Consider the following 15,427-nt stretch of genomic DNA (forward strand, 5'->3'; position numbering starts at 1 on the left):
TCAGGAACAGTAGAACCAGTGTGTGGCCTAAAGTAAGGGCTCAGTAAATACTACTATTCCTACTCCTACCTCTAGAACTCAAAGTACTTTTCTTTAGGGAAATAAACACCAAACAATTATACCATAAATGAGCAACAGGTATGGAACATGTACCTTGTTATTTCCCTAAACCAAGTACTTCGAGTACTAGAGGTAGGAGTAGGAATATTTTGCGAATATTTTTAAGTCATTCTCTCAATTTAAACCCACACAAATATTAATATTGCTATTTACAAATGTAGACACTCAAGCTTTGAGACATTGGGAACGTGTTACTCGGGTCAGCAAACTGACACGTAGCAAGACTGGTCTCGAAACTGGAGGTATAGTCCTTTTATTGCTCTGCACTTTCCTTCTAAACATTGGTTTCAGTAACCTCATTGATCTCATCAAACTAACATTTATTTATACAATTTCTCTGTGTTTTACTTCAAAGTATGAAAGTAGAAGAGTAAAGACAAATGTAGGTCAAGGGGAGTTCTCATCCTCAATGAAATGAATTTCCTCCTTAAAGAGTTTGACTTCCACTTTTATTAGGTTGGTGCAAAAGTAATTGCAGTTTAAAAGGTTAAAAATAATTGCAAAAACCACAGTTATTTTTGCACCGACCTAACACCATTCCAATGATCACTTTCAGTAAAGGCTCACCTAAACTTACTGAGCAGCAAATGGCAAAGTTAATTATAGATTAAAAATGACTGTCTTTGCTCAACATGTGTTCTTGATACGTAGGTGGTAAGCGTATTTAAGTGTGACCTCACAGACACCCTGCAGAGACACAAGAACAAGGTGTATTTTAAGAGATAGAAAGGTAGTGTTTATACTATAGTTATGTATGTGGGTGTTCTTTTGATTATTTTTATTGTTAGAATTAAAACTTTAGTTTGCTGCTAGACTTTTCTGCCAGAGTAATGAATTCTCTGAGGGCCAAACACTCCTACGTCCCTAGGGGTTTGAGGATGGGGCTGAGATGAGAGAACGGGGGACGCTGAGGGGGCCTGCTTGGGTCTTTTCGGGCCATCCATCCTGGTACCCTTTGCAGAAGCAAGTAGCTGGTTGATTTCTTTGTGATCTTTTGGGTGCACTTCAAAGGACAAAGAGTATAGAAAAGGTATTAGGGCTGCTGAATTGCTCTTTCAATGGGGTGGGTGTGGATTATGATGGCAAATTTCTTGATTTTCTTTTCAAAGTGTGCCTGCGTGGGAATATTCTTAAGGTAAATACATGAGTCATTGCAGAGTAAATATTGCAGTTATATGTGACAAAATAACATTTAACAAGGGTAACCCACAGACCTGTAATGCCTGGATTCACTCCATACGTGCTACTGAACCAACCAAGGGCTTGCTCTATTCTCCACAATAAGTACAATATCCGATTTTGTCAGATTTTCGGTGATGGAAAGGATGGAGGTTAAAAAGTTTTCCGTGGGAGAATGTCCCTTGATCTAAAGCCAGGACCCATAGAGTAAACTGTAAACCTCAATTTTTAACAAAATGGATGCGAAGGAAATTAAGCAGTTTTTTTTCTCAGTCCAAATTGATCAGAAGCGGTGCTCACGAAGCTGTCTTTTTTATTCTTAGGCCTTGAAAAAGTCTCAAGAAGAATTGTGGAGTCTTGTTGTTGGTACTGACTGTGTATTATTTGCCCAGTTACCCCATCAGATGTTTGAATTCCTTTGAGAAACCTATCAGTACCTCAGGCATGAACTAATACCAGTTAGAGGTTTGATAGCACTGGCCTTCGTCTCCAGATGACACGTGGGGGTCTGCTCTGGAGCGATGTCTGGGAGCCTCTGTTGATGTCTGGGGCTCTCTGGGCTCCTTTGGCAGGCATCTCACATTGTTGAAAACTGGCGCAGTCATGGCCAAGACCCTCACGTTTCCTCATATAAACTTTAAACCGGGTCCTCATCCTTCTATATTCATGATGATTTTTTAAAATCCTCATTTATCTACTCTGTCTCTATCTATGTACTCTCCTTCTCTGAGGTGCCCTAGATCTTCACTCACCAATTCTGTTTAATGACTACTAGCGCTAAAAAACAAAACCAAACAAAACAAAAACAAAAACAAAACGACCCGTAACATTTGTCTATCTCAAACTTTTCTATAATAATACTTATAAATTATAACGATTTTATTGCTAAAAAGTGCATTGTATCGATAATTTTTTGTCAAGACCTAAAACAACATAAGCAGTATAAATATATTTTTATCCCATTAAATAAAAAGAATCACAACATTACAGTCTCCTTTGACTACTCTAACAAAGGTAATAATACCAAATGTGCTGGAACGTATGTAAAATTCAAATGTGAGTGTTGGAAGAGAAAGGAGAAGAGAGAGAGTTTGGTGGGCAGGTTGAATAATAGTACAGAGGAAAGATAGGAAAGGATCATAGCAGACGGAAGATGGGGAGAAGGAAAACCCGTCCAGTGGAATTACAAGCAGGTTGATGTTCATTCTTTGAATAAGCGAGTGATGACTGACTCTAAGGGCCCCTTACCCTCTGCCTCTTTCTCCTTCTGGCTCATTCTTCCTGAGGAAATAGGGAGCCATCTGGGAGACTAAGAATCCATCCCAGCCAGGGACGAAAGCAATGTCTTAATTTGATGGGAAAAGGTAAGGTCACAATTAAAAGGTACAAAATCCTTGCAGGAGAGAGGAAGGAATTCTCTAAGAAGAAGGGGAGAATTCCTGAGGGGGAGATTGAGAAACACAAGATATCATTTTGAGTTTTCCCATGTTGGCCTACAGTTAACCCTCCTTCCACAAGTCTTCTGATTAGAAGCTATATGGCAGTGTTTTTAGTTAAGCTTTTAAAATTTATTCTTCAATTATCATTGACATACAATATTATATTAGTCTCAGGGCAGTGTTTTTCTTAGACTTGGTTGCCTCCTGCCATTTCCCTCAGCAAAGGATCATGGTGCATTATAATTCCTGTGAATTATGAAGCTTTCTTCAAACTAGTGAAGGACAGCATAGTGGACGGCCTGGGATATAACATTTTCTTTCATTTTGATTAGGGAGATTTGAAGTTTGGACTCCGAAATACTCTGATTATCTCTTCAGTATATCCCTGCCATATTTTCTACAAGTGATGAAGCCCAGCACATGTCACTGACTGTAGAATTCTCCATTCGTTCTGATTGATTTTATACTTGCTTGGACCCAACTTTAAATTAGAGTCAATGTAACTTAATGTTTTCCACATGTACATTCTGTTTTCTTGGTCATTGAGGTCTACAGCTGTATTTTAAAAACAAGAACTGAGGGTTCTAAACTTTTGTTCGGCTTGCAATGGAGTTTCATTCTTAAATTTTATAGGTAAAGGGCAAATTATGGAAATAAGACATTGCAAGCAATGGGTGTTCCATGTGAAAGGAATACAGCCTGACTTTGGAACTAGGCTTAGTAAGTTGTATTCATGTTAGAATTAGGGTAAGCATTGTACTGCCAATAAGAATTCTTTTGACTCAGGCATGACTCTACCAAAAGTTTCACTGTTTTGATTGCTTAGAGTTAGGCACACCTGGAAAACAACTGGTATAAATGGTAGTTCAGTGAAAAGCGATGATGAGAATAGAAGAATTGAAATGGATTGACTGGAAGAGAAATAATAAGACATAGACAACGACTTGCTCTCAGATTAGCCTTCCTGGTTCCCTGGTCCCTAGTTTGATGAACATTTCCCCATTAGGTTTGGACAGGGACCTCATTAACTCCTCTTGGGGTTTAAAGGTTCAGTTTATTCCAGTGCCACTGCCACACTTGTATTTAGAAAAGACAGCATGCTAATCTGTTTTATTACTCTCTTGACTGATAGGATTTCTACTCATTCTTATTTAATCTTTCCAGGAATTTATTTTTTGAACAGAATTATCACTGTAACGCTGAGGTTACAGTTTTTTTCTTTCTCTTTAATTCCAGGAGCACCATACTGTGAAAGGTTACATGCTTCTGATTTTTCAATGCACATTTTTTTTCTATCTGAAGTGTCTTTCGCAGCTTAGTAAATTGTAGCCATCAGTAGAATTATAAAGATAAATGAAAATCAAAATCCTGAGCAAGAATGTGCCTACTGATACAAATTAGTTATATTTCAGACGTTCAAATTAAAACATAAAGTGAACAAAGTCAGGCCCTCCTTATATACTTTTAGGGAATTTTTCAATTCAATGCATTATGCCTTCATCTCCTTCACACCTTCCATTTTCATGTATGTGTGCAGATTGATGGGGGTTTGGAGGAATAAACTTATACAGCCTTGTTGTTTTCTTTTGTTAAATATTCAACCTGTCTTCATTCCTGAAGAAAGAGGGAGAGGGAGAGGAAAGATAGATGAGAGATGAGGGAGACATATATATATATACACAAGAATACACACACAAAACCAAAAAATGCATACACATTTTAAGAAAGGAAAAAAAACTGTATCAAATTGTAATACTAAGTATATACTGATGACAAAAGATGAATACAAGTCATGTTTGACTTCTGCAATCACAAGAGGTGCTCAAAGTGGTTACCATCAGTGTCCAGACACTTCTGATTACCGCAAACTACTACTTGAGCATAGATAGCATCGCTTAAAATGTGTATGCATTTTTTTGGCACCCCCAGTGTGTGTGTATGTGTGTGTGTGTGTCTGTGTGTGTGTGTATGTATAGTGTTTGGATAAAGAGCAACTTTTCGAACTTGTACTTTTAGGGGACTTACCTCTGGAATCATATGACTTGAAATGAGATGGGCTAGGCTTGAGCAGAATTCAGGCTGAATACAGCAAGTGTGCCTAGACTGTGTCAAGATTGCTTTGCACAATCTCATTCACCCATTGACTCACTGTTCATTCATTTATCCATTCATTCATCAGACAACAAATAGAACGGTTACTAAATTCCTCATGGAACAAAGATCTAGTAGGAGGAAACAGATAAATTATAATACAACTCAGCAAATGCTACAATAGAAGAAGGAACAATATTCTGTTGGCATCCAAAAGAAGGAGACTTTCTTCCTCTGCTTTTACAGTGTCTCTGACAAGCTAAATTTATAATTTATAAAGCAATGTAAACTTTGTTTATGAGCTTTGCATCTATCTATTGAAACAAAGTCAATAATTTATAGATTTTTGGAATAGACTGTAGCTTGGTTACAAACCTTTCGTAAATTAAAGTAACATGAGTTTTGTTTCTAATGACTTCTGCCAGGAAACAAAGTTCGTGCAAGACTCTTAGATCACAGCAACAACCTTACACATAACAGTCTAGAAGGAAACCTATGTAACTAAAGCAAATGTATCATTCTAAAGCTCTGCTGTCCAACAGAAATATACAGTGACCCACATATGTAATTTAAAAAAAACTGGTGAACACACAATGTGACATATAGATGACGTATTACAGAATTACAGAATTGTACACTTGGAACCTATGTATTACAGAATTGTACACTTGGAACCTATGTAACTTTATTAACTATTGTCACCCCAATAAACTTTAATTTAAAAAATGGTTGAAATTAATTTTAATAATCTATTTAACCCACTATATCCAAAATATTTTAATTTCAATGTCATCAATATAAAAAATTAGTACTTCTTTAGTTTTTTAATTTCAATTATTTAAAATAAAATAAAAATTCAATTCCTCAGTTTTACTACCCATACATCAAGTACTAAATAAGTCACACGAAGCTAGCTAGTGACTACTGTATAAGACAGCACATGTCTAAGGTATTCCTTTTATAGGTACTTTTCATGGTTATTTACAAATTTAAATGATTAGAACATCAAACTCAAGTATCAGATAGGGAGCTCTTATAAGAATATAATATTATATGTTAAGTTCTTTTAGAAAAAGAAACTTTTCTTTTCAGGAACCTCCATCCATAATGAGATGGGCAAATAGTTTCACTATGATATGAATTACTAGTTAACATTTATTCTTAGATAACCACTAACTACTATATGCAGGAAGGTAATTATTTAAGGATAATGTACTATTTGGGGAAGAGAAGAGTTTTATTCTTGAGAACGACTTATAATTAATAAGGAATCAATGTGATTACAATATAATCTGTGTAGGCAAATGTGAAATTTAGGGCAGAATAATCATTTTTATTGTAAAGAATACACTGATTTCCACAGCAGGAAAAATTAACTAAACTACACAAATCATTCCCAAGGGATGTATAAAAGCACATCCATAATGGGTTTCAACATACATGGGTCAAAATGTTTCCTTTTGATTCTCCAATATTATGGCTACTTTGAGACTTTATGTTGGTTTCTCCTTTGAAGTTAGAGAGTTGTTTTGGAGAGTAAGATATAAAAAAGAACAAGAAATAAAAGGAAAGCTTTTCATTTGCAATTGTAGTTGTGAAATTTTCTGTGCAGTTATAGCTATGTCTGCTTAACACACTCTTTCCTTTGGATATTGACTAATGTTAAGCACCGTATTTATGAGGTTCAGTGTTTCACAGAGGTGTTTTTTTTTTTCAGGAGAATAAGGTGGTTCCAATACTTAAAGCAAATAACGTATTGACTATACTGCTTTTATTAATATGTGGTTTTATTTATTTATTTATTTATTTTATTATTTTTTTAATATGTGGTTTTAAACTGCTCTATATAAACATATAGGGTAAAAAAAAATAATCAAAGGCTTAGAGGTCCCATTTCAACACATGTTTTTTTTCAGGGTTTTAGGTTTTAGTATTCAAGTTTTAGGATGAGCCTGAAGTTATGGAGGGATCTCAAGGGGATGAATTCGTTTGGAGTCACTTCCAAGGATGCTAGTGGTCTCTAGAGTTGACTTGTGGATAATGTTTTGGGATCAAATAAGGCACCCATCCCTAGATCTTCTTAGAGTGCACTTGAACACAAGTCAGTTGGCTCAGAGACTGTCCTTCACTCAATAACTGGACGAGGTTTATCACTCTTGCCATTTCTAGCATGGATCTCAAACTCAAGTTTCAGATAGGGAGATTTCTTAGCTATTCTAATTTTTCCCCACAGACAATAGATTTCTTCTAGCCTCTTGATAGTAGATGACAATTAGCAAAAGCCAATTGATTTCTCCTCAGAGTTTTACCACCAGGGAGCTGTATTGTGTACTTGGCCATTTAAGAATTACTTGTGGAGTGGATAAATTATATTGTGATTCACACTCAGGTACATCATTCGACCACAGTTGGGGAGTGTTTTGGTGTTGTTTGTTTGTTTGTTTTAAGCTTCTGAAAATACAATAGGAGTCTAAATTTTTTTGAGTTGAGAATTCCGGAAGATTCATAAGAGATATGCCAAATTGGCTGCAAGAAAAAATTGTTCCTATCCAAATATAAAGTTACTAATCTGCTCAGTAGCTATTTCCCACTTTCCTAGCACACAAATGCTCATTCAAGGGTATTTGTTGCACATGAAAATCTCTCCAAATAACTATTATGCAAAGGAAAATATGTTATGTCATTAAAGGGTAAAGCATATTAGAGCACATCTGAAAAGAAAGGACGTACATCTGACTGGAAGAAAAGACAAAGTTTTAAAGAGGGGAAGGCACATTATCTCAATCTTGGAAGGAAAATAGTTCATTTTGACAAACATTTACTCAGTGATTACTGTATGCCAGCACATGCAATGAACTGAGGACTAAAGGACTACGCAAAGCCCAGTTCCTGCTATCAAAGAGTTTATAGAAAATGGGAGAATTTAGACATGCATATACTAGTGAAGAGTGTTTGATGGTGAAGATGGAACAGTAGAAAGATCCCTTGAATGAAAGTTCTAAAGACTTTGAAATGTGAAGCAAAGGAGCCAATTCAAACAACAGGAATTGGTTTCAGCTTAAAGGAAGCAGCCTATGAAGAGGGAGGAGGAGACAGAAAGCTAGGAAGATACTTTGATCCAACACAAGTAGTTAGTGAAAGATTTTAAGGAGGAACATGATGTAGACAGCTTTTTACATAAAGTGTGGTGGTAGGAAGAATAGAAGATTAGACAGGAGGCTATACTTATAATAAATTTAATGATACGAAGAGTGAATTATAGGACATAAAGAAGAAAGGAGGGGACAGATTCATGAGGGAAGTAGAAGGAATATGGTTTGACCACTGATTAACTAAAGGAAGAGGGAGGAATCAAAGATGACTCAGGGTTTGAACTTGACTATGTAGGCAGACAGTACTATTAACAAAAATATGGAAGACATGGTTGGGAGAAAATATAATGAGTTTCATTTTAGATGTATTGAATTGTAGAGAGCCATAAAACATCTAGGAGTAGATGTTTAACAACCAGTTAAAAGTAGAAGATTGGAATGTGGGAGATAAGTACAGTCTGAGGATACAAGGGTACAGATTTTTGAGAGCAGTATTATCTGTTACACTAAATACCATGAAAATGCACAGAGTAATAAGGATAAACGATAAGCCCTGCAAAAATAGAAGGGACTGCTAACTCAGTAACATTTCTGGGAGTCTATAGCTGATATCGTCTCAAAAGTGAAGATCAAGTTACTGCAGCGTCCAGCTCCCTACTATTAAGAAAGTGACAAGATATTTAATGGGTGTCCCAATTTTAGAAGCATTTAATAACAGTTGCTCTCTTCCAACTCACTTAAGAAATGGTACTCAATGGCTAGAAATTTTGAGTGGGATCCAATGCAAGACAATATTCTTCAGTTTGTCCAGGCCACAGTATAAACGATCCTAATGTTTCGTTCTTATGACTCTGATTAGATTTATGATGCTCAAGACATCTGTATCAGAATCTGAGGCTGTTTAGAGTCTGGGGAAAAATCCCCAATTGGAGAATCAAGCAGAATCCCAAGAGTTTAAAGATAAAACCTTATCCCTTTCATTGAATAATTATTTTCTTTTTGAGAAAGAGATCTTACATATTGGATTCTGGTAGACCATGGACTCACAAGGGCCTCCGCGATCTCAAGTTGCCGTGCATTTTATTTGATTGTCTTTTCTAGGCTATGAGCTCCTTGAGAACAAGATACTTTAGCTTATTCATTTTTGTATGCTTATTCTAGCAAGGACAGTTATTAATTGCTCAAAACAGATTTGTTGAAAGTCCATTCCTTTGGCCCTGCAGTTATTGACATTTATGCTAAGGAAATAATCAGATATAATATATATATATATATATATATATATATATATATATAATATTTGTATTTATATATTTATAATAGAGGAGAAGTTGTAAAAACATTAATGTTCAACAGTAGAGAAATGGTTGACTAAATTATGGGATGTAGGCATTATAGAGTATTATGAACTAAATATTATCACTAAAACCTGTGATTTTGAAGAACATTGATGACATGGAACCATAAGCAAGGTATAATCCTAAATTTAAAATATAATACATAAAACTGTAAATACTACATGCTTCCAATTTCATCTATAAATCCATCTTTTTATTATTATTAGTTTCATATGTACAAAACTACATAGTGATTAGACATTTACACACCTCATGAAGAGATAACCCCAGCAAGTCTACTAGTCATCTAACACTGTACATTGCTATTACAATACCACTGACTGTATTCCCTATACTTTACATCCTGTGACTATATACTTTTTAATTATAGCTGACATTCAATATTATTTTATATTAGTTTCAGGTGTATAGTATAGTGCTTAGACATTTATATAATTTATGAAGTGATCCCCCCAATAAGTCTAGTACCCATCTAACACTATACATAGTTTTTACAATATTATTGACTATATTTCCCATACTCTATTTCACATCCCCATGACTATTTTGTAGCTACCAATTTGTACTTCCTAATCCCTTCACTCTTCTTACCATCTATTTTTGAAGGAAATAAATATGATAAAAATTCCTCTTAGAGTGAGGATTATTTTTGTTTAGGAAAATACGAGGTGTGATCAAAAACTCTGATGAATGTTTAAATAAAAAAAATTTATTACAGTAACAGACACATTGCCATTAATCCCCCGCAAAATACTTCCCCTCGCTTCAAACACACTTATCCCATTGTTCTTGCTCCTTTCTGAAGCAGTTCTGGAAGTCCTCTTTCGTAACTGTCTTTACTTCATCCTCCATCATGACAACACTGTGTGTCACACATCGCTTCTGGTACGGCAATTTCTGTCAAATAAAAACATTATGGTGTGTCCTCATCCACCTTATCCACTGGATCTGACACTGTGTGACTTCTGGCTCTTCCCCAAACTCAAAATGATTCAGGACATCGAGTCAACCATGACCGCGCAGCTAAAGACACTCACGAAAGAGGACTTCCAGAACTGCTTCAGCAAGTGGCAAGAACGATGGGATAAGTGTATTCCAAGCAAGGGGGAGTAATTTGAGGGGCATTACTGGCTATGTGTCTTTAACTCCAATACATTTTTTAAAATTTAAACATACACCATATTGTTTGATCTCACCTTGTATATTGAGCCTGTTCAAGTAGGAAATAAAACTCAGAGATCCTGTGTTCATAGGAAAAATGAAGCAGAGTGAAAAGAGTGACACAAGGTGAATTTTATATAAGTTTGTCATGGAAGGCTGCTCTGATAGGCAATATCTGAGCAAAAACTTGGGTTATGAGGGATATGCCGTATGTTTGCTTGTTGGGAGGAATGATCCAGTAAAGAGGAAATATCTGGTGGAGTAGAGAAAAGAGATAGCCACAAGAGCCATGTCCTTGACTACGGTAGGCTCAGGTGACTAGTTAGCATTAGCTATGAGCACAGATGAGTCCTTCATTCTGGGTGCTATTGCTGGTAGGTTAATAGGTATCATGAAAGTTCTCTTATGGTTGTTTCCATTTACAGCAGAAGCAAGGTCATCAAATAAGAGTAAAAAGAGATAAGAAAAGAGGAGATGTATGAAATAGTCATGTAAGAGAATGGTAAAATGAATCAACATTTAATTAACTAAATTTATATATGTAACAATTTTTATTTTGTGTATTTTGGGTGAATTTATAATTTATTCAGAAGTGCAGGTTTTTCCATCTTTACGTCACTTCATATCTTTTCCATCTCCTCGTACCAAAGTGGTTAATCCAGTGGCGAACTGACAGAAAGTGAAAGTGAAGAGAATTTGCTCAGTTCTAGAGCACCCAAAGTGAACTTTCATAACTAAAGTATCCCTTTTTTCCCTACTGATGAAATAATTGCATATTTTCCCCTCGCTTTTCCTTAACAGGGTGGTGGAGATTGTCCAGAAATGAGTATTGGAGCTATAAAAATTGCCTTGGAAATTTCTCTTCCTGGTTCTTTCATCTATGTTTTCACTGACGCACGGTCCAAGGACTATCGGCTAACGCATGAGGTGCTGCAACTGATACAACAGAAACAGTCACAAGTGAGTAGGAATCAGCCCTAGATGTTCCACGGCTGCAAGTAGTACTGCACGTGAGAGGTTGCCTCTGCTCTGTGACTATACTATGCGTGGCAAATGTCAATAATTACAACTATTGAGCCATAGATGCGTACTCCAATATGTATGCATCATTTAATTTAAACATATTAAATGGATGTGTGATATTTGCTCATAGCATATGAGTGCCTTGTTTTGTAATACAGAGAAGGAATGATTGGGGCTTAATTAAAGTGCTTGTTGCCATTGTATCCTTATAACTGACAAAAACGTAGACCTAACAAAAAAGACCTGTGTTTAAAATACCACCTTCTATGTGGAATTTTGTCAGAATCAGAGTTACTTATTGTATCAATTAGCTATTGCTGCATAATAAGCTTTCTAACTCTCAATAGCTTAAAACAGCATCATTTATTTCTCACATGTTTGCAGGGCTCATTTGAGCTAGAATGTCTGAGGATACTTTGAGTTTGGCTTATGCAGGCTTAATTCTGGGGTGACTTGCCTCTTCTCTGAGACCAGTAGGCTACTCAAGGCATGCTCTTCACACGGACAAGGCAGAAACACTAGAGATCCAGTGGAAACATGCAACGCCTCGCGTGTAGGCTCAGAACTGGTAGAATGTCCCTGTTTGTCGTATGCTGCTGACCAAAGCAAGCCATGTGCCCAAGCTTTGATTCAAAGGTGACATAATGAGCTCTACCTGTTTAGTAATAGAAACTTCCACAGCTTTCTCAAAGTCCATGGATATAGGGAAGAATATATATATATATAATACTATATATGTTCTACTTGCCTAGTAGTATGTTAACATATAATAGGTGCTCAGTATATGTATATTGATTTCTGAAAACCCTTTAAACTGTCTTCTTTTTTTAAAAATCGTAGGTGGTATTTGTGCTTACTGGAGATTGTGATGACAGGAGCCATATTGGCTATAAAGTCTATGAAGAAATTGCCTCTACAAGTTCTGGTCAAGTGTTCCACCTGGACAAAAAGCAAGTTAATGAGGTCAGTTTAATAAAGTGGATCTACTTTATTACTCGCTACCAAAAATCAGTTTGGCCAATCTAATTGTGACAGATTTGATTTAAAAAACATTTTGAACAAAAGTTTTTTGTTGTTGTTTTTTTTCCCCTAGGCCACAGGTCAGTAGAGTCATTAGACCAAAGTGGAGAAGCATAGATGTATCCTGTATTAATTTCTAGATCGTATTATGCTATACTGACAAATTATTTAAATTTAAGCATAAGGGTATTTAAAATTTGTTTAGTGAGACTTGAACAATTTTATAGTTTGTTCTTGTTGTTTAATAAGGTGAATTTGTGTCTCTGATGCACAGCTTTTGGCATGGATGAAAGGAGGCTTGACTGTTTAGTGACGTAGAATGTGTGTAAGTTATTGAGCAAAATTCTAAAGAAGTTTGATGTCTCAGATTAAAAGTAAAAACCTATAACTACTTAGTTATCTAAAAACTTTTATGATAACAAAAATCTATAACTTGTATACAATGAAAATCTTGGTGATTTCTAAAAGTGTTAGAGATATGTCTGATTGTCAAGATTCTTTTTTTCTCTTTTTTGTTACCTTGCCTTGTCCTCACTTGTTTAGTGAAACTGTGTTTATTTATATATTTACTTGACTCCCACTTAAGTTTCCCACTGGCAAGTAGGAACATGCCAGTACAAAGATAAGGTTGTATGTGGAGATAATTCACATTTGATTGATGTGGCCCCTCTATCTATCCACGTTCTATTAATGTCATGGTAGACTCCTTTCTGTCTTGAATAAAATGGTTCAGTAGTCCTCTTGTAACTAAAGAGTTCCTATTACATTGTGATGGAACCAGTAGGACATTGCAAGTTCCAGAATAAACAATCCAGCAAAAGTATTTTTTTTTTTTTTTTTATCAACAGACGATATACAAACCTGGAAGGTGACTTTAGTCTAAAAAACTTTTTCTTGGAAAAAACAGCCTTAAATGGGGTTGTGGCTTGAGTCCATATTGTGTCCTTTGTAACTGTTCAGAAATCCCTGACAATTAGAGAGGGAAGCTCTTAGCAGTTATTTGTATAAACGTTTGCATGAGCATTTGGGAGCCTGGGAAGAAAAAGTTGGAGAAGAGTGCAGGACTCTCTCAGGAACTGGGTTTCCTGTCCCATCCCACAGACTGCGCTTGACCCTAGTGAGGGAGAGGCCACTGTTGAAATTGTTTTTAATCTGGAATTGTGTAAGACCCTGGGGTACAATCAATATTATCGGTACAAAGTAGGGCACGAGTGAGGAAGAGCGTCATTCTCTCCTGCATCAGTGAGGACACTATCCACTTACGGTGTTGTGAGCCTTTTAGTTGGAAGAGACCGTGGAGTTCGGTACAGACAGATGGGGCATTGGCGTCAGCAGAGGATGTCATGCCCGGTGGACACGGTGGTTCCCAGCAGAAAGTACTAGAGAAGAGAAGAGGCGAAAAGAGACATAGCTGGCACTCAGGGCCTTTGAAAGAACAGTTGTTTGTATCTGTTTGTGAGCAGTCAGGCACAACTTGCAGATTCCCAGCACAAATGAGGTGAAGCTTAAGGAGAACCATAGACTTCATTCAACGTTGGGCCATAGAGCTGAAAAATAACATGGTGTGTCCTGTGACTGTAACTCCATTTGTATCCATATACCCAGGGAAATTGACTTACACCGAATTGAAGATATTGTTGCCTTACACAGACAAAATAAGCCCCACAGAAGCACACACTTTATTTATTAAATAAACAGCATGATGCATAATTTTTTGTTGTCCTAATATTTTTAACAATTCTGATAATTACCAAATAATTTACAAGAATTACAATTTACAAACATGTGGTGTGTATTGCAGAGAATTTTGCGTAGATGTATCACAGAAATTTCACCCAGTGGTTTATTAATAGTGTTTCTTTCCCACATTATCCACTGACATTCTGATCTTTCCATTTAGTTTATGCAGAAAAGGACTAGAGAGAAGCATTGCTAAAATTGTCCATTTTTATAAACTGAAGTTTGGTGTCAATGGGGATGGGCCTTAATTTGTCTCTCAAGCATAGCAATTCCAACCCCTTGCCAATTGGTATGGCCTCCACTTTGGGCCATGTAGACTCAAGGGGAATTTAGCTAAGGATGCCTTGGGCAAGTCCTCTTGTTCTAGCTATTGTCCTACATGCATGTGAACTCCAGATCTGATGCAGGCATCTTCATACAAGTCTGAGATGAAACAATTACAAGGGGGAATAAAGAACTAAGAAGATCCAAGACCTTTGGATTAAGTCAACGTTCAAATCCACCCTATTACTCAGCCTCGAGTTAAAGAAATGATCTTTTGGCGTAAGCTACTTAGAGTTGAGTATTCAGTTGCCTAAGGATAAACGCATCCATGGTACAATCTCTTCAGAAACAGTGTGGCAGTCTCTTGAAAAATATGCATTTACTGCATGACTTAGCATTTTCATTCCTAGATAATTTCCCAAAAGAAATGAAAACATGTGTCCACACAGACTCGTATGTAAATTTTCACAGCAGCTTTAGTTATAATAGTAAAAAACTAGAATCAATCCAAACGTCCATCAACTAGTAAATGGATAAATTGTGATATATATCGATACACTGGAATGTTACGCAGTAATAAAAACAAACTATTGATACGCACTACAATATAGATGAACTTCAAAAATGTTATGGTAAGTGAAAGAAGCTAGACATATTGAATGATTCCATTTATACCCATTTCTAGACAAGGTGAAGCTACAGAGAGAAAAAGCAGGTCAGGTGTTGCATGGGCTTGGCAGTGGGAGTGAATATGAACTTCAAATGGGCGTGTAAAATATGTACTGGATTTTGAAGAGTTGGTAAGAAAAAAAGAGTGTGAGTAGTATCTCAATACTTTAAAAAATGTATTACATGTGGAAATTGAGACAGGTTAGTTAGCATGTTGCTAGGTAGACAGGGGGGGTCCCTGGTGGAATAAACAAAAAAGCAGCCATATCCT

At 36.3% G+C, this 15,427-nt stretch overlaps 1 protein-coding gene across 1 annotated transcript in view; it reads left to right on the forward strand.

Annotated features, from left to right (window-relative positions):
- Positions 1-15,427, forward strand: part of HMCN1 (hemicentin 1) — a 398,555-nt gene that overhangs the window by 101,746 nt on the left and 281,382 nt on the right. The window contains exons 3-4 of the mRNA XM_033093361.1: positions 11,242-11,400; positions 12,304-12,426. Of these exons, the coding sequence (XP_032949252.1) occupies positions 11,242-11,400; positions 12,304-12,426 (282 nt within the window). The remainder of the gene's footprint in view (positions 1-11,241; positions 11,401-12,303; positions 12,427-15,427) is intronic.

The sequence above is a fragment of the Rhinolophus ferrumequinum genome, chromosome 22 (genome assembly GCF_004115265.2).
Source record: "Rhinolophus ferrumequinum isolate MPI-CBG mRhiFer1 chromosome 22, mRhiFer1_v1.p, whole genome shotgun sequence".
In the NCBI taxonomy this organism is placed as follows: Eukaryota; Metazoa; Chordata; class Mammalia; order Chiroptera; family Rhinolophidae; genus Rhinolophus; species Rhinolophus ferrumequinum.